Here is a 26,398-nt window from a genome sequence, read left to right as displayed (position 1 = left end):
CTCTGCTTCTAGTTGTCTGTTTTTCTCCATCATCAAATGCTTAAAATCCTTCAGCAACTCTGTGCTACGTGCACCAAGTGCCTCTTGGGAAGGCTGCTCGCTGTGAGTGTGGAGAGCTGAGCCTCAGCTGCTGCTGTTCGTGAGCTTGTTTGCGTCTGGTAACGCTGCTGCTAATGGGGATGGTAACTTCTGGTGTGATGCACGCCTTTCTGTTGCTCTGTTGTCTCCTTCATTGAATGCTGTAGTCCAAAGATAAAGGCAGCCTAATCACTTTTTCTTCATCTTCAGAAAAGTTCAGAACTGTCCTCTGCAAACGCTGGCTTGTTTATTATTCACTGTCCCGTAAATTCCTTGTGGGTTTTGATCTCAGATTATGACTGCCCTCCGCAAAATGGTGACTTCTTTGTAACCTTGACTGCAAGCTTCCTTTAATTCTCTATGTTGTCTAATCTTGACAAGGTCCTTGCCAAAAAAAAAAAAAAAAAAAAAAAAAAGCGCAAAGTTTGGCATAAGGGCAAGGGTTCTCAAATCCAGTGGCGTATGCACATTGCAGGCGAAATGTTTATCGAAATGGGAACGTATATACCATGTATATAAATTCCTTGCTGCGTCTGTTAGCGTACCGGCTGTTACTAGATTTTGTTTCATTGCCGTCGACACGGTGCTATTTGGGCAGGAAAGAGTTAACGGGTGCCGCCGGGCGGAACTCAAGTGCCAGCCGTCGTTTCCCCCCGGCGCCTTGAGGCCGGGGGACCGCGTGGGGCGCTGTACCGGAAGCGGCCGTCGCTATGGCCCGCCGTCGCTAAGGGCCCGAGCCGGGCGGCGGCGGCGGCTAGGCCTGGTACGGGCCGGGCCGAGCCATGGCCGCGGCGGGGCTGAGCGAGCGGGAGCAGGCCGGGTGCCGCCAGCTGCTCGAGCTGCTCGGCACCGAGGAGCTGCTGGCGCTGACGGACACCATCACCAACCGCCTGGTCCACCCGGAGAGCCGCCAAGGTGCCGCAGCCCCTCCCCGGGCCGGGGGCGGTGTGTGTGGGGGCAGCTGGGCGCCGGCGGGTGGCGGCCCTCAGCCCCCAGCCCCTCTCCGGCCGGCCGCTTCGGGCCCGGCCCCGCCTGGTCTGGGTGCGCCTCGGAGCCTGGTGTTCAGGTCTCATTCGTGAAAGTGAAACCTCTGTGTGCTCGGCTGAGGGCTGCGCAGTGCGTTGCCCTGTAACGAGCTCGCCCAAAAACCTTGCGTGTGTTTATTTCTCAGTATAACTCAAACCAGTACGATTTGTCGGGCATGTTTTTTTCAAAAGTTCATATGCCTGCATTTTTTTTTTTTTTTCTCACGTTTTATCTACTTTTGTAGTGGTTATAGGGTAAAATAAAAGTCGAAATAATTTCGTACTTAAGCTCATGGCCTTTTCACATTTATGCAGTTTTAATATATGTGATGATAATTGTCTCACCTCAGTTTTGGTGAGAACTGGTTGCCACAACTGCCTTAAAATTGAATTTCAGCTTGTCTTCCTAACTTTGCTATGGAATATCACAGCTGGATATTTCTGAAAGTCCCATTGCAGTGCTCTGTCATTGTGTTACTGAGTATGATGTTTCTTATGAACCTGGGATTAGAAATATGACTAGTATAGAGGTAGAAGAGATTGGATTTCATTTCCATCAATCCTCTGGAGCCCAGAGGGAACCTCCTTTTCACAAACAATGCTGCCTTATCTAAAAAACTGTGAACTTATGGTACTGGAATTGTTGTTTAGTGTGTGAGTAATCAGAGGTTACCTTTCTGCATTTCTGACAAATTTCTGTTCTCAGGGAACATTTGAGTACTGGCACATTCTTCAAAATAGCAATGTTTTCTGGCCGGATCACCGAACTACCCATTTGATGCAGAAATTAAGATTCAAATTCCATATGCAGCAGAGCAACAAAAGATTTGTCTGTTTCTTCTTTCTTTGTGTAGTCCTGCCTTCACGAAGACAGGTAGATGGCTTAATGTAAAATATTCCAGAGCTCTTCAAATGGAGAATGAAATTAAACTTAGCTTCCACTAGTGAAGTTGCTGCATGGCAGCTGGAAGGCCGAAATAATTTCATGTTACAATCAGATCAACTAAATTTGGAAGGAGGACTAGTTGTGTCTGTGGAATTATGGGTGAAATGCATTGTGTGCAAGAATCCTTATACTTCTGGAGGCACTTGGAGTTTCTACAGAGCTTGAAAATCTCAACATACTTGAGGAATATTCATAATTTCATTTGGAAGAAAAAACTGCATCCTTTTCATCAAACTCAGATAACATGGGGTTCCAAACAATCCTTGATTCTGGTAATAGAGATTATAAGGTAGCTAGCTCTTCAGTAAAAACACCACTTGTTCTTAAACATGTTTGCAAGGCTTCAGGTGTTTATTTACTGTGTCTAATGTGATTTATATCTAGTTATTTCACATTTCAGTTTGCAAATGAATTTATAACCAATTGCATTTCACTTAGGGTTGTGTTTTGTTAGGAGTGCTGGTCAGGAGCATAAGAAATAGCAGAGGTTTGTAGTTTATTGGTGAGAAAAGTAACTGTTAACTTTGTTTTCTTCACTTGCAGAAGCCATTAGTGCCATTTTGGTTTACAGCCAAAGTGTAGAAGAACTTTTGAAACGAAGAAAAGTCTATCGAGAAACAATTTTTAAGTATTTGGCAGTACAGGGAATTGCAGTGCCTCCTTCCTCTGAGAAACATCAACTCATTGCTTATGTAAAGCAGTACTGGGATGGGAAGCTCCCATCAAACGGCTCAGAGTCAGGGGAGAGACAAACACATGCAGAGGTGAGTGCTACTTTCTGAAAGACCTGTGGATGCTCAGCTTGGCTTTTGCAGAATAACTAGTGTAAATGTTCTAACCTGTGTCCAGAAGGAGGCTCTTCACATGTGTTTTATGAAGATGCTGAATCTTTTTTCTTGTTTATTTTTGTTTAATTACACTATTTAATGGTGTCTGTGCAAGTGCATAGCTTGCAGAGCAGAGTCCTCTGCTCCATCTTGCAAAGCGTAAATTTGAACTCGATGTAAAGTCTTCACACTTCTAATTTTTAAATTGTACTGGAATAGGGAGTATTGACAGGTAATTCTGTGGATTTGAGGACAACTGAGAACAATGGAAATGGTACGGAAGCCCTACATAGTCCCTTACTAGTTTTCAGTGTGGTGGATGTTGTCAGAAATTTGACGATGGGCGTAGGGTTTTCAGTCTTCACCCAGTCACACCAGGTATTGGCAGTACTATCAGCGGGGCACATCCCAGTGCGGAGCAAAGAGACACTAGAGTAGATTGTTGGGTGAAAGGTCTGTCAGTGGGGTCTAAAATGCTGTGGGGGACGGAACAGAGAGAAAACGCCTTTTTTGGAAGGGCCCTTGGTCTGTTTCTAGAGACAGTGCAATCAAAACAGCTCTGTCTGTAAGCTCTGCTCCTGATGTCTTGCAGTTAATAGGGCGCAGAATAAATTTTTGAGGATTTTCATGTCATTGAAATGTGAAGCCCGTAGGAGCGCCAGTTCCATGTCATTTTTTACTTGATCTTAGTAACACTTAATGTTGTGAAACTAAGTATGTTTGGGCTATTACAGGTTATTTTGAGGCTCAAAATAATGACATGCAGCAAGATTGCTGTGGTGTAATGAACTCTGAGCGTTCTATTATTCCTGGATCTTTACCATGAAGTTCTAAATAGCCTTGCTCTTTCAGCTATTGTATACCAGAGACATAATGGGCAACAGCCCCACCAGCTGGACTGCTGGAGCTCTGTAGCTGCTGATAATTTAATGCAGCTCTCTCTCTCTCTCAGGGATTAACTGATTAAAATTATGTTTTAGCTGAGAATTGCTTTTAAAACAATATTTTGTGGGCATGTTTGGAAAAAAAATGCTCTTGCAAGAGCACTTTCCAATTACTCACCAATGGTGAAGTTTTGTGATTGAAGATAAGCAAATTAAATTCTCCTAAGTAAGTACTTAAAGACAACTGTTTTAAATTCTTTTTAATTTACTAAATTAAAATTAAATTAAATAATTGTTTAAATTCAGCTGCTTTACCTATCATATACATCTTACTTTGTCTTTGTTTTCTCTTAATTCATGTGGTCTTCACCATTTTGAAGACACAGGTAGCAGGAAGCTACATAACAGAATTAGGAATTAAAGTTTGCTTTTTAACAACTACAGAATTTCTGTAGAGAAGTCTCCAAACTTTTCATACTTAATTCTAGGAACAGGTTTTGATCAGAACAACTGTACATTTAGTTTTTGTTCAAAAATCTTTTCACCTTACAATTGGAGGGCATGTGTCTTTACACTGGAAAGTTCGAGTGATTTTTCTTAAGTAAAAAATGATTGCTATTGTAAACAAACAAAGAAGCAAAAAACAGAGGATAGGTGAACTACTTATATGTAGGAATTAAATGGACCAACAAGACTGTACTTGAGCACCTGATTCCTGCCTTTGTTACAGTGACGCTTCCTTTGGAGAGAAGTGTCTTCTCAACCAAATATGTTTTTATAACTGACTTAAAAACCTTTCTTAAATATTTAATTGCAAAGCGATTAGTTTCCTGACAGTTTATGCCTAATTTTTGCTGTTCCTCTACATGGGGCTGTAGAAATACCAGGAAGGACTGCAAGGAGTAGACTTTTTTTAGCTTGATCCATAATAGTGTTTAAAAAATACATAATGCAGTGCATATTTATTGATATAACTCTTGGATTGATTTGCAACCCTCTTTTATATGGATGATCATTGACATGATCATTGATGATTAACATGATCATTGGTTGCTAACTGATACTTGTTTATGATACTTGCCATGCATTTGGCTTTAAAATTTTTTTACCTATCACTCTTGGTTGAGTTCCGGTCTTCTTGTATATGCTGAAGGCTACAAATGTCATCTTTTGGATGATTTCGGTAATTTTACTGCCATACAGTAAATGCTAAATTCAGGCACATGATCTGGTGAGAAAGTTCTGGAATGTATCGATTGCATATTTTCTTAGCGTATTGTGCCGTCATGGTTGAAATACCCCACGAATCAGAAGTATTCTGTCAGTTTCAGGTGTTAGGTGGCTGATTCAAAAGGTGATTTCCATGTAAGTACTTTTTGTTCTTATCAGCTGTAGGAAGGTGCAGAGAACACCACAATTTGCAAGCTTAAAAGGTAGGAAAAAAGAAGAGACCGAAGGCAAGATAAAAGAGGGAAAAAAAAAAAAAGGTGTATTTCCTAATTTATAGGCACTTTATATTGAATTGGTATCCTTTAATATGAGATTAACTTTTAAGCATGGCTCTGTATCCTTCTTTTTCTGTAACTTCTTTTGGAAACATGAAGGCCAGTGTACTTTTTACGCAGAAGATTTTCCTCGTGGTGTGAGAACTCGGGTCTCACAGAAATTTTTTAAAAATACTTCCCCTGCCAAAGGGGGAGAACCAGGATTTCCTTCTTAGATTATAAATTGCAGACCAAGACAAAACTGAAGGACTGTTCTAACTGAATTTCAGAGAACCTACCCCGATTCTCTAGTTGTTAGGTAATTATGATCTTTAAAATACAATGAGATTTTACTGCATTTTTTTTCTTCCTTTCCATCTCAGAACATTTGAAGGAGACAAAGAATGTTTAAAAGAAGAATTAAATGAATTTTAGGCTATTCTAACTGATGAACTCACATGTTAAGACTAAATATTCTAAGAAAAAATGTTCTTGATTGCAGAGTCATGAAAAGAGGTCGAAGTCACCACAAGATGATGTTCATTATCTAGGAGAAGAATTCTGCCAGTGGTTCTTTGAACTCCTGAATTCTCAACATCCTTTGGGAGTTAAATCTGAAGAAAAATGGGGACCACAGCATTTCTGGGAGGATGCCAAACTGAAGTTCTGTTACAACACGTTAGAAAAAAACATGGAAGAATATGTTGGTGCAGAAATGGTGAGCCTTCGTCTGCTCTCATTAGTGAAAGAAGAATATCTTCTGTTCAACCCCAATCTGAATTCTGATGGACTGAAATGTGTCATGTCTCGGCATGGCTTAGTACTAGTAGCGGTGGCTGGTACGGTACATAGAGGCAACGTTTGTTTGGGCATCTTTGAACAAATTTTTGGACTCATTAGCTGTCCGATCCGGGGAAATACCTGGAAAATAAAAATTGTAAATCTTAAAATCATTGGACAGAATGCTCTGGAGCCTGGAGTGCAGATTGAAAAACCCTCCATAAAATATGAGTCAAACCAACTGCAGGAGCTGTATGATGGGAAAGAACTGGCTGTGTTTGAACCTCATAGATTCTGAGCAGCTCTTCCACAACTGAGGGACTGGTGGGAAGGGGGGGAAGCGTACAGCACTTGTTGTGCATGGTTGAATATTGAAATGATTGCAGCCATGCGATGTTGTCTCTTTCTTGAGTCAGATTTGCCAGATGACAAACAGAGATAAAGAGTCTGAAGTACTTATACAGGTGCTGCTTTCGGGCACCTTTCCAACAGCCAACAAACTTTTCAAAATATTACTTGAGATTACTTTAGATTACTACTCACTAAAGTTAGGAATGAAATTACTTAGGTTATTCTTGCTTACAGAACATGGGTTACATTTGAATATGGGAAGGCTACGGTGTATAATGAACTGGATGACCTGGAGCTCACAAGTTGTAGGTTGCTTCTTCTCAGGAAACAAGTTTAAACTCCTCCTGAGTTGTAACAGAAAATCATTGCTGCTGGCTTTTTGAAATTGGACCTGGTGAATGTCTAAATGGACTTCTGAAAGTCCTGAGAAAACCATCTGCTCTTTTGGAAGTTTTTGAAGGGAACAGGGAAAATAATGTGAATGAACATTGCTGCCTTTTATGTTCTGAATGTGGTTTCTTCACTAACCAGTAGTAGTAATTTAATAGGACGATGCAGGGAAGTTAGCATTGTTTAATTCTGTTCTGTTTAGGTTAATAGCTTTCCTTTCTCGTACTTTACAATTCCAACTTGGAGATGGTTTTCTAGGAATCCATTTCTAGCACTGACTCTCTTGGATCAAATAGTTGATTCCGTGACTTAAAACAGCACTGTCTGAACCAAATGCTGAGGTAATTATTTTGTATATACATACAACAGAGATTCTAATATAATAATAGTGATTTTTGTATATTTTCTCAAAATAGGAGCTTTGTCTACTCCTGGATGCTTTATTACCTTGACTAGAAGTCAACCTGTTAACAGTGGGAATTTACAACAAGAGGTGATATAAAATAAATAAATAATCCAAATACCACTTCCTAGCATTAATAATTAGCATTGTGGAACTTGACTGCTTTTTACATTCTTTTTTTTTTTTTAATTATTATTATTATAAGTTATTAATGTTGATACCAGATAAAACATCTTTCTCTAACATTTTGCTTGGATTGTTTGGGAATTGTGTTTTAATTTTGTAGCTTCACCAGTACAAGTAGTGAAAAGGGAAATGTTCCCCGTAACATGGGAAGAGTTCTTTGTTTTTCTGACAAACACATCAAGACAAATGGTAAAATTCTTTGTGGATGAGGAGGGAAACAAGAAGGTTCAGGTACATGATATACCAAGAAGTACCCCAAACTGATTTTTACAAACAGTCTGAATCTAAAACTCTCTTCAGCAAACAAACAAACAAAAACTAAAATGATTTCTAAGTAAAGGTTCAAATACTCTGTTGGAATGTGCATTCTCTATACACGGTTGTGGTATGACTTCTTTAGCTACTAATTAATAATAAATAAACAACAACCTACATTTAAAATATCAGAAGAAGCAGTTGCCTCGTGTATTAAGAATTACATTCCTTTTAAGATGAGGACAGAAGCCTGCCTAAGGGCTTAACTGGGCACTTTTTCAACATTTAGCATGCAGATCCGTGATTCAACAACGTTTTGCCTTTTGCAGAAGTACCATTTGTAACTGGCACTGTAACCACTACTTAATGTAGTTGTGTTAAATACGATCATAATTAAGGGTGTAGTATTCATTATTCCTGCAAGTTGATGTGGTGTGAGCTGTCCCCTTCCTCTGTTCAGCTGTGTCCTCGGATCCTTGTATCAGCATTAATGACAGTGCTAACTGAACAAGAGGGAGTGGGGACTGATCCCAGGGAACACTAACATCCTCAGAAACTCTTCCAGCTGATCAGCTCCGTAACAAGGCTGGCCACATGAGTGCTAGTGGCAGCACAAGGAACAGAGATGAGAATTTCCTTTTGTGGTGCCACCCTGAACTTCTCTGGAATTGAACAAGTGATCAAACACCAGCCTTAGTTGATTCTTACATTCAAAATGTTCATTCTTGGTTACTTTGAAGTAATGAATGTGAGGAGAATTGTGCTCAATCAGCTTTTTACTAAAGGTTGCTAATGAAATTTTTCTTACTCTTTCAGTTCTCCTACCCAAAGGATGCAAAAAATTTTTGTTATGCTGTCACTGTAATGTGACCACTGTCTAGAAATTCGTGTTGTGTTATGGAGTGGAGTAGGTGCTGTGTAATTCACTGGTGAGACCTCTTGGTGCTGTTGCTGCTCTTCTGGTGTTGATCAGGCTGCTAAGAACCCACATAAGTGACAACTAGACAGCAGCGGTTATGCCAGGTTGCTGCCCTAAAATGCTTAGACCAGTTCAGTGTCTGCCCTTCTCAGCCTCACCACCTCAGGTCATAGGGCAGATGCTGCATTTGCTCTTTCAGGTTTTGTGTGCGTAGAAGCATGCTTGTTTCATGCCCCAGGAGGCTTCTCAGGTCATGGTTGTGCTGCTGCACAGCAGGATGTCTCAGGTACTTTTCTGTTCTGATTATTATTTACATTCGTGTCCTTAGTGAGAGTTCTGAATTCTTTTTAAGCATAGAATACCACTAACTGCAGGGTAGATTTGAGCAGCTACTTTTACTTTAACCTGGACTTAAAGGAAAAAGTTAGGACTTGTGTAAATGAAGTGCAGCTGAAAAAACGTACTTGAAATATTTATCTAGGTGATTTTGTCTCATGCTCTAGATGCTGTTGTTCAGTGAAGAAGTAACTTTTACAGCTGGGCTGCCTTTGGGAGCCAGTGACCATTTTAATTGCATTTAGAAGAATCAGAAAAACATAAATGAAGCTTTTTGAAAATTGTATTAATCAGTTTTCCCGTGTATCACTATTTAGTCAAGGCTTAAGAAATATTTTTGTAACATTTTCTTACGTCTATCACTATGACTTAAGCTGAAATGCTGCTGAATTTACATTTTCTAGATCTGTCTCTGAACAGTGATGTGATAGTAGGCAAAACACTGACTTGCAACAAAGCATGCAAAACTTGCTAGATTATATAATTGTTCAACAGTGGAAATCATAGCTGTCTGTTGTAATCAGCCACACCTGACTGATCTAATATTTTTGTCTCTAAAGTAGGAAGCTTGCTTATTAAACCTGTGTATGAGCAGAACCTCTGTGATTATGCAGACCTGACTGCAGGTTATGCTGTATAGGTTTGGCTGTGTTTACTCTCCTTATACAGAAAGAAGAAAGGTAAAACACAAGGAGACCTTACACAGAGTATCAAACAAGTTTTGACTTCTGTCGGTCATCTAAATACCATGGGCAGGGACACTTCCCACTAAACCAGGTTGCCCAAAGCCCCATACAACCTGGCCATAAAAAGACCAGAAGTTCAAGTACAGCCCTGCTATAGGCAGTGAGGGGAAGCAGATGTTTCAAGGAGAATCAGCTGCTGAGTTGTTTGACCAGATTATCTGTTGTGTTTTTTTCAGAACAGGCTGTAGGAACCTATCTTGATTTAGTACACCTCGTAGGCATGGATTTAATGCTTTTCAAATAATATGAATTTGACTTTATTAGTAACCTTTTCAGTGACTTTTTCGGCAGTTGGAACACTTAATAAAATCAAGTGCTGAGTTTTGTGGTCTATAGTTGATAACTGATTTCGTACAAATTATATAATTGTTTAGCGAGACCAACAGATCTAAAGATGGTGATGGAGTAGTAGGTAAAATGTGTATCCTACCAAGTGATGTGCTGCTCTAACTGGTGGCAGAAGAAATTTTAATGTAAATTTAAATTTTAATTTGAAGAAAAAGTGAAAGAAGATTGCAGCAGCAAAATGATATGATTGCAGGGTGCTATAGGCTTACCCTGTCTGTATATTTTATTAGATGCGGAGGTCTAACATTACATATGATGGGCAAATGCAGTTGCCTTGCCAGCATGACATCGCTGGGAACTGCAGTATTTACTTGTACCAGTCTTCAGGCATCACCTGCTGCAACTTTTTTTAGCTTGTGACTGATTTCTTGATCTTGTCAAACTGAACTGAGGCAGACAGGTTTGACTGTTATGTATGAAGAACGAGAGGAGAAGAATGCTTGCTTGAAATACGTATTTTTCTCTGCTTCCCAATTATTTTGGACAAATTGCACACACTTTTGACAAATCGGGTTTAAAAAGTCAGCTATATTTATTAGAGTGGAATCTACAGATGGGGAAGTAATGCCATGTTCTTGTTAGTTATTTCCTCTAATGCATGCTCATATTTGAAATTCAGTTTTGAGTACTGCAGGAGTACGAGTGGCCTGAGTAGCTAAATAAAGCATTCCAGGTGAGGAGCTTTAGTATTTCTTTATTCTGCTTTTACTTTATTTTATTCTATTCTAATTGTCTTCATTCTGGATACAAATTTTCCATGTTTCTGTGTCACGAGACCCTTCTGATGCTTTTTTGCATCGCTTGCTGTTTCTTGCAGTCCCTTATCTATCTTGATAGTTGGTGCCTTATCCCGTGTTTGAGAAGGGTGAATTCTGCAAGGCAGTCAAGCTCTCTAAAAAGAGAAACATAAGCCTTCAGTAAAGAGGGAACAAATGTCACAGGACTTCAGCTCATGCTATATACTTCAGTATTGAAAAGATTTTTTTAGTGACTTACTGCAGCTTGGAAGTTTCTTTTTCAGAAAACCAAGCAGAAATCCCAAGTTAAATGTATTGTTTCTCACACAGCTTGAAATCAACAGGAGCTGCTGTAAACAAGTATTTTCTCAAAACAAATTTAATTCTGAAGTGCCAGGCTCTAGCATTGAGTCTGATGAACTCTGCAACCCAGAACATATGGATATCCTACGGACGGACATAAGTTAAAGGCTCTCTCTGCAAAGGTTAATTAGCATGTGTTACCTAAGTAAACCTGTTTTGGGCAGTGTTGCCAGTCAATTGCAAAGAATCCTCTTTTTCTTACTCGTTCTCAGCTGTTAGTACTAGGGAGGAATGACCTCTTGTAACCAAGTGTAGGGTTAAACAGTGCTGTGATCATCCCTGACCCAGCTCCGGCAAATCCAGAGGTGTGATTTAGTCGAGCTCCTCTCAGCAGGCATAATAGCATTTTGGTGACATCTGGTGGCAGATTCCTTGTTTGCCCGGAGTTACTATACTTAAATCCGTGCAGCGATGCAGGCACAGCCACCTACGGCTCGCTGTGGCGAAAGCAGAGGGGCTTCTTCCCTGAACGCAATGCCTATTTTATCCCTTCCCTTTGGGGGTGATTTAGTTGCCCAACATTTCCTGTGGCTCCCTTGCCTTGATCAAAGGGAAGGCTTGAAGGCAATTCTTTAGCCCTTGATAAGGATCTTAAGGATGTTTTGAAGTTAGCAGGCCATCAGCGATGCCAAGCTGTGATACTCAGGAAACCTGTTGTTCTAGGGTTACAGAGGGAAGCATTATGGCCAATAGAAGGATTCCCTGCAAGATTTCGGTTGCCTTGTCTGGTATCTGCTCCGCTGGTTTTATTTTGTTTTTATTGTTATTTTTCAGACTGCCTTCCTCAAGTGCCTGTGATCCCAAAGGCAGCACAGCTGCAGTTTCGTAATATTGCCTGTGACTGCAAATCTTAATCACCTCTCAGATTCAAGGGGAAGAAGATGGCCCACAGTCAGCGATAGTCTGTAGCCCTCTGTGCTGTGCTGTGTTCAGTGCTCCTTCTGTTTTTGTTTTTGTTTTTGTTTTTGTTTTTTTTTATTTTGTTTTGTTTTTTCAGATTTCTCAGTCCTTACTGAACATGCTAAGAAAACAGATCCAATATGCTGGAAATTATATTTGAGCAGACAAGTTAGACAAGCCCAGCCCACCGCATTTTGCAGAGCAGAATGAGAAGAAACTTCCAACCTCCTGTGATAAATTTAGGGAGAGAATGAAAATACAAAATTTATTGGGATTGTTGCCAACAATAATTGTCCTGTGAATGTCTCTTTAGAGACATGGATTTGAGCAAAGTGGAGTTTTTGGTGTGGAAAACTCTTATTTGTGTGGAGAGGTGATGGTTCAAGCTGCATTGGCTTCAGTTGTACAATTACAGTGAGAAGCATCCAGAAGTCCAGTGTCATCAGTTAAAGCAGCTGTAGTTGTTTTTCATGTAGGCAGTTGCTGAGCTTGCCAGGCAGGTTTATGTTGTTTCAAAAGAGAAGGGAGGCTGGAGTACAGCCTGAAGACGGATCCCGCGATCCTGCACTTTGGTCTGGTTGGCCTCTGCTCCGGGAGAGGCAGGCATCTGGTGGAAAGAGCAAGGGACATGTAATTCGTGCATAGCCGCCTGCTCTCTGCACTGCGAGAGTGTGCTTGTGAGGGAATAACATCGTGGTGTATGTGCAGCAGTAAATCACTCACTTTAAAACCAGTAAAAACCCAAGCTTCTCATCTAAACGAGGGTTTGGTGCCCTGCCAGTGTTTTCCCACATGAGACTAGCAAGAGAAAGGAAATGGTGATTTTGAATAACTTAACCGTGATTTAACAAAACAAAAGAAAAGCTCATCTTTTATCTCAGAGCTTTCTCCGTCTGCTGCAAGCCTAGTGGATTGTCTGAGAAACTCAAAAAGGAAAAAAAAAAAAGTGCAGTTACATCTTTAAAACTGGGCAGGAGCAGCTTTCATGCGAGGAATGAGTGAGTAGAGGGGGCTCCTCAGCTGGGAGAGGTGATGGCAGAAAGGGGAAGGTGATAAACCCATGGGCGGCAGGGAATAATAACTCTCCCCTCCTCTGATGTAAGACCTGAGGAACTGAGAAAACCTCGCATGCAGCAGATAGAGAACAATGAGGAGATGCTTCTTCCCATGTAGTTAAGTATTGGAGAAGAGTGATCAATGTGTGTATTTTCTCTTTTAATATGTCTTCTACACTTTTCCCACTTGTTTTCTTTACCTCTCGTATCTGGTCAGATCGCAGTGTCTCAGCCCTCGGGACAGGCAGTTTTGGTCTTCAGAAGTGTTGTGACTTGTTTGAGGAGTTGCTGTAGATGCTGTACATCCGTTCAGCTACAGAAAAAGGGGGAGGGAGGTGCTTCTGGGGTAAAAATAATAATAGATCATTGGCCTATTTATGACAGCCATCTTTTGCATGTTGGCATTTCTAGCTCCTTCCTCTTTCTCAAGTTATTCCTCAAAGATAATAGGATGTGACCAGGTCTTATCCTGTTGTACAGAAAGCTTTAATCTCCTGTGGAGAAGCGTGTCCTGTGGCTAAGTGCAGATCCCATCAGGTTGTGAATCTGCTCTTTGTATCGCAACCGAGGCACCACGAATTCCTTCTGTGAAATGCCGGTTGTAATTAAGGAATGGTGAACATATGGATATTGGTGGAATTTGATTCAGTTTGCACTGGAAGTCTATAAAAAAATATCACAAGCTTAATTTAAGCAGCCTGGCTAACTGCAAGAGCCATTAATATAGCCATAGAAGTAATTCCAAAATAACAGGCCAAATGTTTGATCTTTCTCTTTGCAAACTGCTGAATGGGTATGGAAAAACATGTTCTTACAAACTGTCTTGACAGCTATTGCAGCCCGTTGGTACCTAGAAGGCTATTTCAGCTACCCCTTGTTGTCCCGCTCTCGTCTGACTAATGTGGGTGAGTGGTGTGTTTAAATTTCTGCTGCCCCTCACAGTTCTTGTCCTAGAGCAAACTGTCTGTGGTGCTCTGATTGCCTCCAATGGAGGAAGTGTTTTAGTTCAAGTCATGTGGCTGCTTTGGAAGCAAATCTCATGACTGCAGCCACACAGACAATCACTGTGTTTTCATTCATGTTACAGAGCACTCCTGGAGCATGTATTCGGATCCCTTTTGGATGAAACTAGTGTAGAGACATGCTCCAGCACTGCCCCTAAGCTGTGCTGCTCACTGCAAGGCATTCAGTCCACAGGACCAGCCTGGAGCTAGCTGGCAGCAAGCCCCCCAAATATACATGTAATTTGTGTGCTGGCGGCACCTCAGCAACAGCTGTTTCATGCTCCTGTTGCACAGCACTGTTTGCGAATATAAACACAGCTTATCGTGTTGAAAATGGTATTACAGCCTTCTTAGGGCTAAATTAAATTAGTTTTCATCGTATTTCATTTTTAAAATGTGCATGTGTGTGCGTATGTACTTTTAACACATCTTTCTTTCACTTTCTAGCATTTCCCTCACCAGAATTAGATTTCAAATGCAGTAATTGTCAGTTCTTCTCTAACAGCAATAAGCATAAGACATCATGTCAGTTCTTGTTCATCTATTCCCTTTTCTCAGTTCATTAGTATTACTTATTGCATGGCCAGATTCTGAGTGTTAATGAATTCTTTTCAAATTTTGCGTTTTTTATTGAAATAAATTGATCCTTTTAATATCTTTTCAGTAATTAGGGGTTTAGATGTATTTGCACAGTGCCATAGCTCTAACAAGATTAGTGGTGAGAAAATCCCATTCTGCAGATTAGTGTGATGCATTGAGTTGAACTTTAGGATTTTACTCTGGTGTTTTCCTTATGGAGGCTTATTATGAGAAAACACTTTGAAAACACTTTGTCTTCAATTACTTGCTAGGTGACATGCATCTGAAAAGCTCAGCTGAATAGCCCTTTTTTTTTTTTTTCTTAATTAGAAACTTCAGATCATGACATGCAAACACTTTAAATGCTTGTCTGTGGCACATGTTGTCACGGCTGGGACAGGTTGATGGTGACCGAACTATGAGGTCTCCCAGTCCCCCTTACTGGTAGTTGCATGGATCCTCGTCAGCTCCGGTTTCATCAAGGGCTGTGCTGTGTGTGCACCCTTTGTTGCAGCTGTAGGGTCTGTGAAGACTGATTTTGCCTGTTTCACCTCATGCACTGACTACAAAGGTAATGTAAAGGAACCTGAAATGGGAACACGGTGCAAACCTGCCCGCTCAGCACCTGACATTGTACAGTGATGCATCTGTTAGTTTTGCACCTCTGTAAAAGATGCACGTGAAATAGGAGAAAATAAGCTGGGAATCTTTTAAGGTAAGGGCAAGTGTAGTTTGGGGTTGTGGGCAAAAATGTCTCAACTTGAGGAAGTTTTTACGGAACTGAATTTACTGCCAGTTAACACAGAGTTCTAATCACTGACTTGGGTGTTGAGAAGAAAGAAATTAAAAAAATAGGTAAGGAAGCCCCTTTCCTGCTCTGTCTTCCCCAGGGTCAGTGCAGTCAAACACCTTGTCTGCCCTCTTCCTCGTCTCCACATCCCTTGCTTTGGCCGTATGTCACCCTCAGTCCCTCAGGGTGTCCCTGCCCTGGTGTGGTTCACCCATGCGCCATGGTCCCTCAGCTGTGCCCCCCTTCCTCACGGAGCACCTACAAGGTCTCCTTCCACCTTTCCTGTGGCACCCCCTGGGCCACCTCCAGCCCCGGCAGCTGCCTCTGCCTTAAATATGCCTGGGCTGGCTCCTCATGCTGGGTTGCCCTCACCTCCCGCAGCCCTGACTCCACGCCATGAATACTGGGGGTGCTGCTGAGCCCGTGACACAACCTGGTAGGTACCCACTGTGGCTGTGGGGCACTTGACTTCACAGGTAACGTGATAACCAGAATAACGTAATAACCAGAAAAGGCTGTTTACAGCTGCCTTCAGCTACTGCTTTCCCTGGACCTAAAGGCAAAGTATTCTGCCAGGGATTTAGTACTAGTTGGGCTTCCATGCTCTTGGCCCAAACCAGGGTTTTCTGTCAGGTTTTGCAGCTGGAAGCCAGCACGCCGTGCTCACCGCTCGCTTCAGCCCAGCCTGCCACCAGTTTGCAGCCGGATGGTAAACGGGGACTTGTGCACACAAGCGGTGTCTGTCACTAGTGCACTGAGCAGTTACAACAAAGCAGTTCATAAAAATATTCCATTAAAACACTTGAATTGAAGCACAGATGGAGGTTTTTGCACTAGGGAAAAGCAAGCACAAGCGGTTTTGCACTGGGAACGCGGACGTGTTTGTGCTTTTACATATGTAACAGGGCTTTGATTCAAAGGGAGAGAAAGTTGGATGTGCTCAGTTCTAGCTGACAAATGTTGGCAGTCACATTGTTCTTAGCTGCATCAACTATGTAATTTTTTAAACCCTGTGATGGGAAACACTGGCAGTAAACAAAGGCTCCAAAGGGAGAAACTGGTTTGGAAAAGACTCCTTTTGGTGCTCCTGTGACAGAAGAGACGGCATTGTAGCTCCTTTGAAAAGCCCACTGACCCATACCCCACCAGCCCTAGGCAGAGGTGAGTGTGTCTGGTTATCCTGGAATGCTTTTTGGGTGTGATTCCACAAGTAGAAAGTTTGCTAAGCAGAAGTGTCCTCAGCCTTTTTGTTACGTGCCTATTCCTGCATGACTGTGGAGATGCACGAAGAAATACATAGTGATTTCCTGCCTCCCGAACAGCAGGAACAAGCTGCACACCTGAAGGTTTAATTAGCAAGTGCCATGTTGCAGGCGCATGGAGATGGTGCAGTTACCTATAGGTAGTGTTTTGGGACAGCAACATGTGTCTAAGGCACAGAGCACCCTAAATCAGCACTGTTTCTGAAAGCGCTTGTCATGTCCCTTGGTCTCATGCACCTTATGGAAGGCCAGAGGATTAGACTGCTTATATTCTCCTGTCTGCTTACAGTAACTAAAGCATTCAAAGCTAGGGTTTTCCCTTTTTAGCCTAAAAATACATGGCTTAGAAATTTAGTTTTACTTCCATAGTTCTCTAATTCTCCTTCCTTTAACTTTCATGCTGGATACATTTCCAAGTTTTCTCCCCATACTATATATATTTTCTCCTCAATACAAGAGAAAGCTTTAGCTACAAAAGAAGGATGCATTAACCCTTTCATCTTGAAATCCTGAGTTCTCTGCTTCACTTACAGGTCGCTTCTGCTCCCAGTGTCACCACAAGCTAGTAACATGTTCCCTTGTTGACAAAACCCTAACACTTTTAGTATGTCAGAGGGAAACAGTAGTCCTGAGAGGCTGTTCGCCTTTTCCCATGCCCAGTAAGGTAGCTTGTCTGAAGAAGAAGAAAAAAATCTGCTTCTGTGAGCTAAATTTGCATTCCTTACAAAGGGAACATGACTCTCCCCCTCCTGCTGATGAGCACTGGGTGCTTGGGTCATCATCGGTAGCGTGGAAGGATCTCTGTTGCACCATGGGCCATAGTTCAACCCAGCAAGAAAATGGCTTGGATGTCCATCATGGATGTGTCTGGGAAAAAAAAAAAAAAATCCCCTCACCTATAAGGAGTATTCTTTTGTGCGAGAGGCAGTGGTTGCTGAAGTCACCTGCTGTGCTTCAGTCTTCGATGTCTATTTTTAATCTTGCAAATCCTAACTAGGTTAGGTGGACTTGCCAGGTACAAAGGTGAGCACTGCATGTACTACTGTCTGTAGAGAGATGCTTTTTTCAGTGCTTCTGTTTTTGAACAAAAGTAAAATTGGGCCAGAAAGGTAGAGTTTCAGATCCCAAAATGTGAAGGGCTGCTAGGTTGGACTTCTATTTGTAACTGTTTTTTACACGGTGTAGTTTGATCTCTACTGGTACAAGTTACCATGTGAACTGTGTGCTCCCTAATATATGGTATTTAATATATTTTAATTTTGAATTCTTGTTTTCTTGATTTCTTTTACTTCTGTATACGCTGCTTGCTGCTATATTTGTCTTTGGTTTTCTTACTGACTTGCATATTGTCCACTTTCCTATTCTCTAGCTTCTATGCTCTGTGCAGTATCTCAGCTGCTGAATACACACCAGGCAATGTCCTCAGCAAAGAGGGTAGAACTGGATACTGCAAGCTCATTTTTGTTGTTGTTGTTTGTTTGTTTGCTTGTAAATCTGGAGGTGTATCACAAAACCTGAGGTGGGTAGGTGAGTAGAAGAGGAAATGAGATGGCTTTCACAGTAACACTGGTGACTGCTGCCTTGTTTGCTACTTCAAATGTTGTGCCTGAAAGCATTTGTTCTGATAGTTAATGTACGATGAGAAGTGACCCTTTTTCTTCTCAACTAAGAGAAGAGGCATTGATCTAGTCACTTTCCTCTTCCAATTTCGCTCCTACCCCTGAGCAGTCAGTCACACTGCTCTTTGCCCGACCTTTTTCTCAGGGCTGCTGATGCATCTCTGACAGCACTGCTGCCTCTGCATGTCAGGTCGGGTGGGCTTGGTGGCAACTGAGCTCTCTGCTCCTTTCCTCCAGCAGGACGGGAGCTACAAATGTTTTCTGGATGCACGCTGGGCAGCTGGGTGCACTCTCGTAATGCTTGCCAGGATCCTGCAAGATCTTTTGCTGCAGTGAAGCTGCTTTGAGGAGGAGTCTGTCAACCCCCAAACCACCGCTTTGAATATTGAGTAGAGAGAAGTTTGTGAGCGTACAGTGCATCTTTCCTGTATGACCACATCCTAAATCCTCAAGGGCACTGGAGTGTCTTTGGCTGTGTGTGTGGACAGAGCTGTAATCCAGGGGGCTTTCCTGAGCTGCCACAGCTGTCCCAAAAGTGTCAGTGGGCTTTGACATACAAGCAGTGAATCCTTTCAGTAGTGTGTTTATGTTGGGGGAGATGTCTTTTTATTATTATTATTATTTTTATTTCTTGTCGTCTTTTAGGTATTGTTTCAGGCCAGGATGTGGAGCACTCTGCCTCATGCAGCTGAAAACTGGTGAGTGCTGGCAGTTTTGGCTGCCTCTCTTGGTCCTTGTTGGGGAAGTGCTGAGCTGTTTTCTGAGGAAACAGATTTTTTCAGACCAAGCACTGTAGGAAGGGCTGTGATTTACGATTGCTGAACTACAGCAGGAGCTCTGATCTATGATGTTTTATCCCCGTTCAGTCAGCAGAGTCTAGCCAGAGGAAGGTGGTAGTTCTTCTCTCCACTGGCATGTAGCAGCAGAGAAGAAATGTTCCTTCTTCTCCACCTGCAAGCAAAAGTGGGATCAGATGGGGACAAAACTGGCTTCTTCTGTAGCTATCAACAGCACAGTACTTTTGCTGTGGTCCAACCTGCTTTCGTATTTGTGCAGATTAGAGGAAAAAAAGGTTTGAATTTGGTTTTGGATTATAGATGCAAAATTGTAGCAGTCCTATTATGGTGATAGAAGGTGCGTGGTTGTTGTGAGGAAAACTCTCATAAAAACCTCATGCTTGAAAAATGAGGTTTGAAAATGAAACCTCAAACCAGTGTGAGTGGCTGTGTATAATGTAGCTGTAACTCGTTATGAAGAAAAATTAGTACATAGGGTTATTAGCTGATACTAAAACATCTCATATAATTGGACATGTTTCTCTTACGTTGCATTTGCTTTGTAATGCATATGAATGAATTCTGGTGTCATCAAAGACCTGACTCAGAATTTACACTGTAAATTGCTGTGCAGTGTAAACACTCCTCCAGCCTGCTTCCTTTGTCTGTAGTTGGTGATGGGTCACAAAATGATATAAAAAAAAATAATTTAGCCATTTGCCTGGCAGTATTAGGCTGCTTTCTGCTCCTTGAAGCTCACTCTTATGGCTGTGGTTTCAGTGGCATTAAATGTGGCTCCTGTGGCCAAAGTAAGGGAAGCAGGAGCAGCAGCAGTGCAGCGGGTTGATATTGAGGGGCTGGAAGGAGAAGAGTAGGAAAAGATGGCGGAGCTGGAAAGAGTCAGGCACAAAGAAGTCGCACTTTGCGATCAGCCTGAGGCAGGTGTCAGCGGTTGTGGTACGGTGGGCAGAAGTGATGGTTTTCTCAAAGAGGGCAGCTTCCAAAAGATGGTTGGAAAAATATTCAGAGGTAAATAGCAGAATCCTGGCCTGCCTTCAGCTACAGACTTACTTGGACCCAAACTTCACAACAGCTGCAGTTGTAATATGGTTTTGCAGATCTAACACTTCCAAGATGTGGAAAATAAAATTCAGGATGAATTCTAAGAATGTAGTAGAAATAACTAGTGTGGCAGATGTAGATTTAGGGTAGTCTGCACATTCTGAAGGATTTGTTTTTAATGTGAAGCATGTACCTTCACACCCCGTAACATGTGCTCTGATTCACTGACAGATTCGTTTTGCACGGTCCCACTGGAATATTGGCACTCATGCCGTCTGTAAACAGACAGTCAAGGTTTGTGTCTGTCGGGGCCATGCTTCACGTTATTTACCGCACGGCCTTTGGGGTGGGAAGAAAGGGAATTAATCAAAAGGAGCACACACTTCTCCCTCCCTCCTTCCCTTTACTTATTTATTTTTGAATTTGAAGGCTTTCTGAATTCTTTATTATTACCAGAGTTCTTTTTTTTTTTTTTTTTTTTTTTTTCCCCCAAATCTGAAAGCAGCTGAGCTCAGCACTGTGGGGACAGGGTAGGAGATGAGGAGCCCCTGTGGGCTTCCCCTGGCTGCTTTAAGGGTGCAGGGGAACCGAAAGGGTGAGGAGCATCTGGGGTCACCCACAGAGCAAGGGAGGGAAGGTGGCAGCACGCTGGGCTGGTTGCTGACAGGAGAGGTCCATGGCATGGACTGGGGAAGGCAGCGGTGATGCTTGCCCTCATGTGCGGGTGCCTTGCACCCATGTGGGGTGTGTGTATTACTCTGTGGCTGCCTTGTGTCTGTCAGAGTCCCTGAGGACAGAGGCCACGACCCTACGTGAGCCTAGTTTGGAAGTCAGAACAAGCCCACGGAGCAGGGATCCCTCAGCACACGCAGCATGGCAGTCCCTCTTCCTCTCCCTAGATGCCATCCATGGTCTCTCCCACGTTCAGTCAGCGGCTCCCCCTACCCCAGCGCCCCGTCCCACCGCCCAGCAGCAGCTCTCTTCCACACCAGGCCAGGCAGTGGCCCTCAGAGAGCCCTCACCCCCCAGCTTTTCCCCCAAAACGCCTGCCCCCCCCCCTCCCCCGCCGGCGGCGAAGCGAGGCGAGGCGGAGCAGTGCCGGCTTCGGGCGCCGAGCGGCGGTGTTGGCCCGCGGCCGGGCCGGGGAGCAGGCCCCGGATCCTCGGTGCGTGTGGGGGATTAATTGCAATTAACACACGGACCGATAAACCTGGGCCGCAATGCAATTACGGCCTCTGCCGCCGGTAGTTACGGATGAAACCGAATTGTGTTCCCTAAATAAGGGCAGGGAATGGAAATGGGCGTTTTAAATCCCCGTGTAAGGACAAGCGCTCCTAAAGCTGCCGCCGGCTGCGTTGCCTGGCCCAGCCGTGGCACAAAGCAAGTGTGGGGCTGTGGGAAAAATCACAGTAATGTTCTTCAGACCGGATCTTCCGTGAAGCATCTCCTCCACCTGTCCCTGCCACAGAGCCCTTGGCCCAGCACACCCCAGCCTCCCCGCTGTCCGTGGCATGGGTCAGGACGAGGTGGCAAGGTCCCAAATCCTGCTGATGGCACAAGTGTAGCGGCACCAATACCAGTCATTTCCAATATTTTTGCTGAAACCCTGGCTTTATGTGTTCTTTTGTGGTGTGAGGATGTTGGCAACTCACTCAGTCCCCTCAGGCCTGCTTTCCTTTCAGGCTCAATGACTGACACAGAGAGGGGCGTCTACCCTTGGTCTGAGGAGTTAAAGCAAAACAAAGCAAGCAAGGAGCCCAGCTTCATCCTTTGGTGGTTCATTGCAGTGGGTAACTGTTTAAAGCATGTACCTTGCTTCTTATTTTAAATCACCTGGATTTAGCTCCCAGCCACTGCCTGCAATTACAACTTTCCCTGCTAGACTGAGCCGCCCTTGGCTACCTGGCATTTCTGCCCCCTTGAAGGATCCTTACACACCACAGTGACATGTTTGAGGACTGTTGGCACTGGAGAGGAATGATTGCCTGAAGTTTCAGCCCTTTTTTTTTTCTTTTGTCTCAAAGAAACAATGTTTGTGCTGTTGGCGCTCCGCATCCCACTGCAAAACCCTGGTCCTGTCCCTGCTGTGAAGATGACAAGCTTCAACCTGGGGCAAATCCATGGGAACAGCGGCTGTGGGGCAGAGCCTCGCGCTTTCACACTGGAAAAGCAGCATTTGCGGGAGGAGTGAGGAGCTTTTACCTTGGCTCTGGCCCACAGGCTTTCTTCAGAATATTCCTTTCACATGGAAATTCTTGCCAAGTGAAGATTGCTAGCACTGACTGGCATGTCAGCCGTGGCAAAAGACACAGGGGTTTTGTATCGTTGGATGTACGTGACACACAGAAAAGGAGAGAGGTTTCGTTTTGTGTTGGCTACCGTAATCGGCCAGCGGCATGCAGGGAGTCTTTGTGGAAGGGGTGGCAGAGGGGGAGTAAGTATAGGAAAAGAAAGCTAGATTTATTAACATTAATTCCAAATAATCAGTTTTCTGCTGAAGGCAGAACCACTAATCTCAAATTTCCCTGCCTCAGAGTCGCTACTTGAGTCCCCTGCCTGCTCCACGTAAAGCCCTGGCCAAGAAAGCACACCTGCATTAACTCCACTGCACATAATTTATTGAGCCAGCTTCACCACAATACTTTTTTTGTTTCCCAACAGAAGTCATTCCTAGCCTGACCATCCTATGCACTGGTTTCCAGTCAGCCTCACCCCATGTGAACAAGGCAGATGCTGCCCTGTGGTGTGGCCCTCACCTGTACCTTGGGCTCCTACAGAGATGTATTCCAGCAGAAGACCTGCGCAGAAGAGCAGGAGTGCCTCAGAAGGGCTTCTCCAATACCAGAAAGCTGCTGATTTTCTCTGGGCAGCCAGCGTTTGTTTTTCCTATTCTGTCTGCATCTGCAGAACATCTTCTCCACAAACTCCGAGGTGTTCTCCCAGACATAACACATACACAGCCTCATAGGAAGGGCCAATAGTTACAGCTGCTGTTTGCCACAGGATGAGAGCAGAGGAGGGGGATGCCATCAGCTGATGTCGTAGGTCCCTGGGAAAATACAAGGTTTCCAATGCCAGATTCCCAGATGATCACAGGAAACCAAATCCTTCTGCATCTCATGGACGAAAGTTAAAAACAAAATGGGTCCTGTCAGTCTCATTGTTGGGGAAGATGCCTTACCTCAAACCCGACAATCAGGCCCTGAGTAGCAAGAGCGTGTAGTAAGAGCACAAGGAAATTCCCACTTAGATTTCTGCTCTGCCTTCAACACCTCACAGGAGCCCTGAATCTTTTCTTGAAAAAGCCAAGTTATGTATCAAGGGAAGAAATACAATCCATGCTGGCCCTCGTATGTGACCACAGCACACCTGGATGCATGGAGCTGCTGCAGCATAATTAAGGGGGAAGCTAGGAGTGACCCACTTCCTTCTGGACCTCCTCAGAGACACTGGGGGTCTGGTATCACCAGCAGAGCTTTATTTCTCTGTGGATTCCTCTAGTCTGTTATACAGTCACTTCCGTCAGGTTACTGAACTTGAGCTGGTGCAGCAGAGGTTCCTTGTCATTTTACTTGAAAGGCTTTTTGAGAACTTCACTTTTCTAGTTCTTATAAATTTTCAAATGGTTGTTTTAAAACTTATTCATAAGCAATTTATAAACCTCTGATTTTCTCTGATTTTGTGTATGTGTTACTTTCAGATTAATTGGTTCTTATGTTTCCTTGAAATTTCTTTTTTCTTTTTCTTTTTTTTTTTTTTTTTTTTTAACTCATACTGAATGCGAAATAAATGTAGCATTTTATTTTATTATTATTTTTTTAATTGTTGGTACTTGTTTTAGATTTTTTCTTTCTTTCTTGAACAAAAGGTGATTTTTAACCACGTCTCTCAATTCTGTAAATATCTGGAAATTGATAGGGAATGAAACATGAACTATTAAATTTGATTGCATTTTAAATGTTTGTCAGTTTTTGGACTTTGCTACAAGTTCTGTAGTCTCTGTGGGCACTGTGCAACAAGAGAGCTCACCACACCTGACACCTCTGTGATAAGAAAAGGCAAACATTAAGGGCACAGCTCTTTTCTTCTCTTCTCCTAATTCTTTAATTCCCATAGCTCTCTGCTGTCCTCACTTTAAGGCTAACGTGCCTTATCCTATTTTCTGCCATTTGTATTTCCTTCCCTCTCTGTTGCTCACCTTGTCATAAGGGTGCAAATATCTCTTTTGCCATATCTCACTGTTCATTGAGGTATTTAGGCCTCTTCCAGCTGCTTTTTTTTTTTTTTTTTTTTTTTTTTTTTTAATTTATTATTTTTTAATTGGAACAAGAATGGCTGAGGGTGAAAAGAAGAAAAGAGAAGGTGAGGGAGCAAGCAGGGCAGGAAGGTGTGGTATGAAAGGGCAGAATACACATTTTACAGCTGGGAGAGGCAAAGAAGTTTCCCTGAAAGCAAGCAAAAGCTCAGGAGAAGAGGAAGGAAAGTGGAAAGGAGCCAGGTGAGAGCCAGGTGAAAGAAGTTTAAGAAACACTAATTAGTTAACACTTGTAAAGGGTTTCTGAGAGTACAAAGCTATAGCTGTATGCTAATCTACTAATTATTATTTTGTGGAGTGTCTTGGTTTATGCAATCATGTATATTAATTGCAGCTGACTTGTCAATAGCAATGAATGATGGGAGCATAATACAAAAATTAAGCAGCAGTTAAGGTCAAGCTCTTCTGTTTTCCTGGAGTAGAAAGCAGTTTTCTCAAGGCTTATTTTGAATTTTTTGGAAGAAGTCCTGTTCAAATGGAGCGAGCTCTTCCCCTGAGTGTCCCCAGCGTGGCCCCTGGCCTGGCACAGAGAAGGCTGGTGCTGGTGAGTGAGACCCCTGAGGAGGGGTGCCTGGGTTATTTCTGTAGTGTTTTACAGAAATATCTGATGAGAACAACAGAGTAAAGCACAACTGTTGCCTGAACTTCCCAATGACCCCGTCCCATGGTACATGGCTCAGTTTGAATGGTATTAAATCTCATCCCATGTGGTTTCAAGGAACTGAATCTAGATTGGGGGGGAAAGCTTTGTGTGGTTAGAGCATTTCTGCAGGGCCTATGTAGCTACCAACACAGATCTTGTGAGCTGGCCCCTTTCCTCTTTTCTCTGCTCATTGGTCTTTCAGGTGTCTAGAGGCTCTAGTGATGGTCAGGGAGAGAGTTAATTATTAGAAAGAGCCTACTTGGTCATTTCAGAGATAGGAAAGCTGTTTGAACTTGTTTGCAGTGAGGAATTGGAGTAAAGGTTTTAAGTTTGGCTTTTTAAGTATGGCTTAGTGAGCTGGTGACAGCAGTGGATGGAGCTATGAACTTGCTCCTTGCAGAAGTGGTCCTCAGTATCCTGGTGAAAGTTCTTGCCAGGAAGAAGAGGCCTCATGATGCGCAGCTGTGGTGGCTTTGTTCTTCCTCATCTGCAGAAAAAAAGGGTCTGAATGGTGCCTAGTGAAGATGAGCTAAGGTATTCTGAAATGATTAAAAACTACAGAAAGGAAACTTGGTCTTGAAGTGTCACTCAACTCTGATGTGTTCTAAACAAAATATTGTGTTTAAAGTGGTCTGAAATTGAGAGCTATGAGAGACGCTACCTGTGTGTAATGACAGTACAGGCTGCTCTGGTGCTCTTGAATGCAATAAAATTCTGGGCTTATTATTTAGAGGCTGCTGAGTTTTCTGCTATTGTAATGATGTTGCTGGGTATGAGGCATTTTTGATTATGTGCTTTGTTTGGAAATAAATATAGCCTCTATTTATGTTAGGGCATTTATACAGCTGCTGACCTTTCTGAAACCTTAATGCCTTTTTATGTATGATCTATGAGAAGTCTATTTGTAGAGTCTTGCCTCTTTCTCACTCTCCCTGCTTTCATCTCCTAGTTTTTCTACTTCTTTTGTAGCTTTAAATTATTAGTGGTATTACTCAAGATCAAAACAATCTGCCTTTTAAACAGAAAAAGAACTGGGAAGCACTTGTTGGTGCAAGAGGAAGGTGAGAGGAATCAGAGTTGAACCTTGCATGCTAACAGCGCAGTTAAAAATGACCATGGTCTTCATCTAGTGCTTTTCTGCTTAAGGCTGTGACAATAGTGACTGAAATAAACATATTTTTTACAATAGATGGAACACAGCTCTTTTTATTTGTGGCTGAAATCCACTTCAGGGTTAGAAGTTGCTCATAAGAGCTTTGAGACCTTATCTCAGCCAGATTCTAGGTTCAATTTTTACTGATACAAATAATATCATGTTAGGAGCCTAGGAGGGTG

General features: G+C 42.8%; 1 protein-coding gene across 1 annotated transcript; it reads left to right on the top strand.

Annotated features, from left to right (window-relative positions):
- Positions 1–669: 669 nt before the first annotated feature.
- LOC309874115 (uncharacterized protein C3orf38 homolog) lies at positions 670–7,298 on the top strand. The gene is made up of 3 exons (XM_082752046.1): positions 670–993; positions 2,593–2,813; positions 5,747–7,298. The coding sequence occupies exons 1-3, from the start codon at positions 861–863 to the stop codon at positions 6,320–6,322; spliced, it is 930 nt and encodes a 309-aa protein (XP_082608172.1). The 5' UTR covers positions 670–860; the 3' UTR covers positions 6,323–7,298.
- Positions 7,299–26,398: the final 19,100 nt, after the last annotated feature.

The sequence above is a fragment of the Aythya marila genome (genome assembly GCF_965140915.1).
Source record: "Aythya marila genome assembly, chromosome: 1".
In the NCBI taxonomy this organism is placed as follows: Eukaryota; Metazoa; Chordata; class Aves; order Anseriformes; family Anatidae; genus Aythya; species Aythya marila.
Note: the sequence above shows the minus strand (reverse complement) of the source record. Positions and strands in the feature narration are given on the sequence as shown.

Bases quoted from the DNA above. Each gene is read 5' to 3' on its own strand.
- LOC309874115 (XM_082752046.1), top strand. From the start codon at position 861: ATGGCCGCGGCGGGGCTGAGCGAGCGGGAGCAGGCCGGGTGCCGCCAG. The intron at 994-2,592 runs GTGCCGCAGCCC...CTTCACTTGCAG, and splicing joins CCACCCGGAGAGCCGCCAAG to AAGCCATTAGTGCCATTTTG. The intron at 2,814-5,746 runs GTGAGTGCTACT...TCTTGATTGCAG, and splicing joins AGAGACAAACACATGCAGAG to AGTCATGAAAAGAGGTCGAA.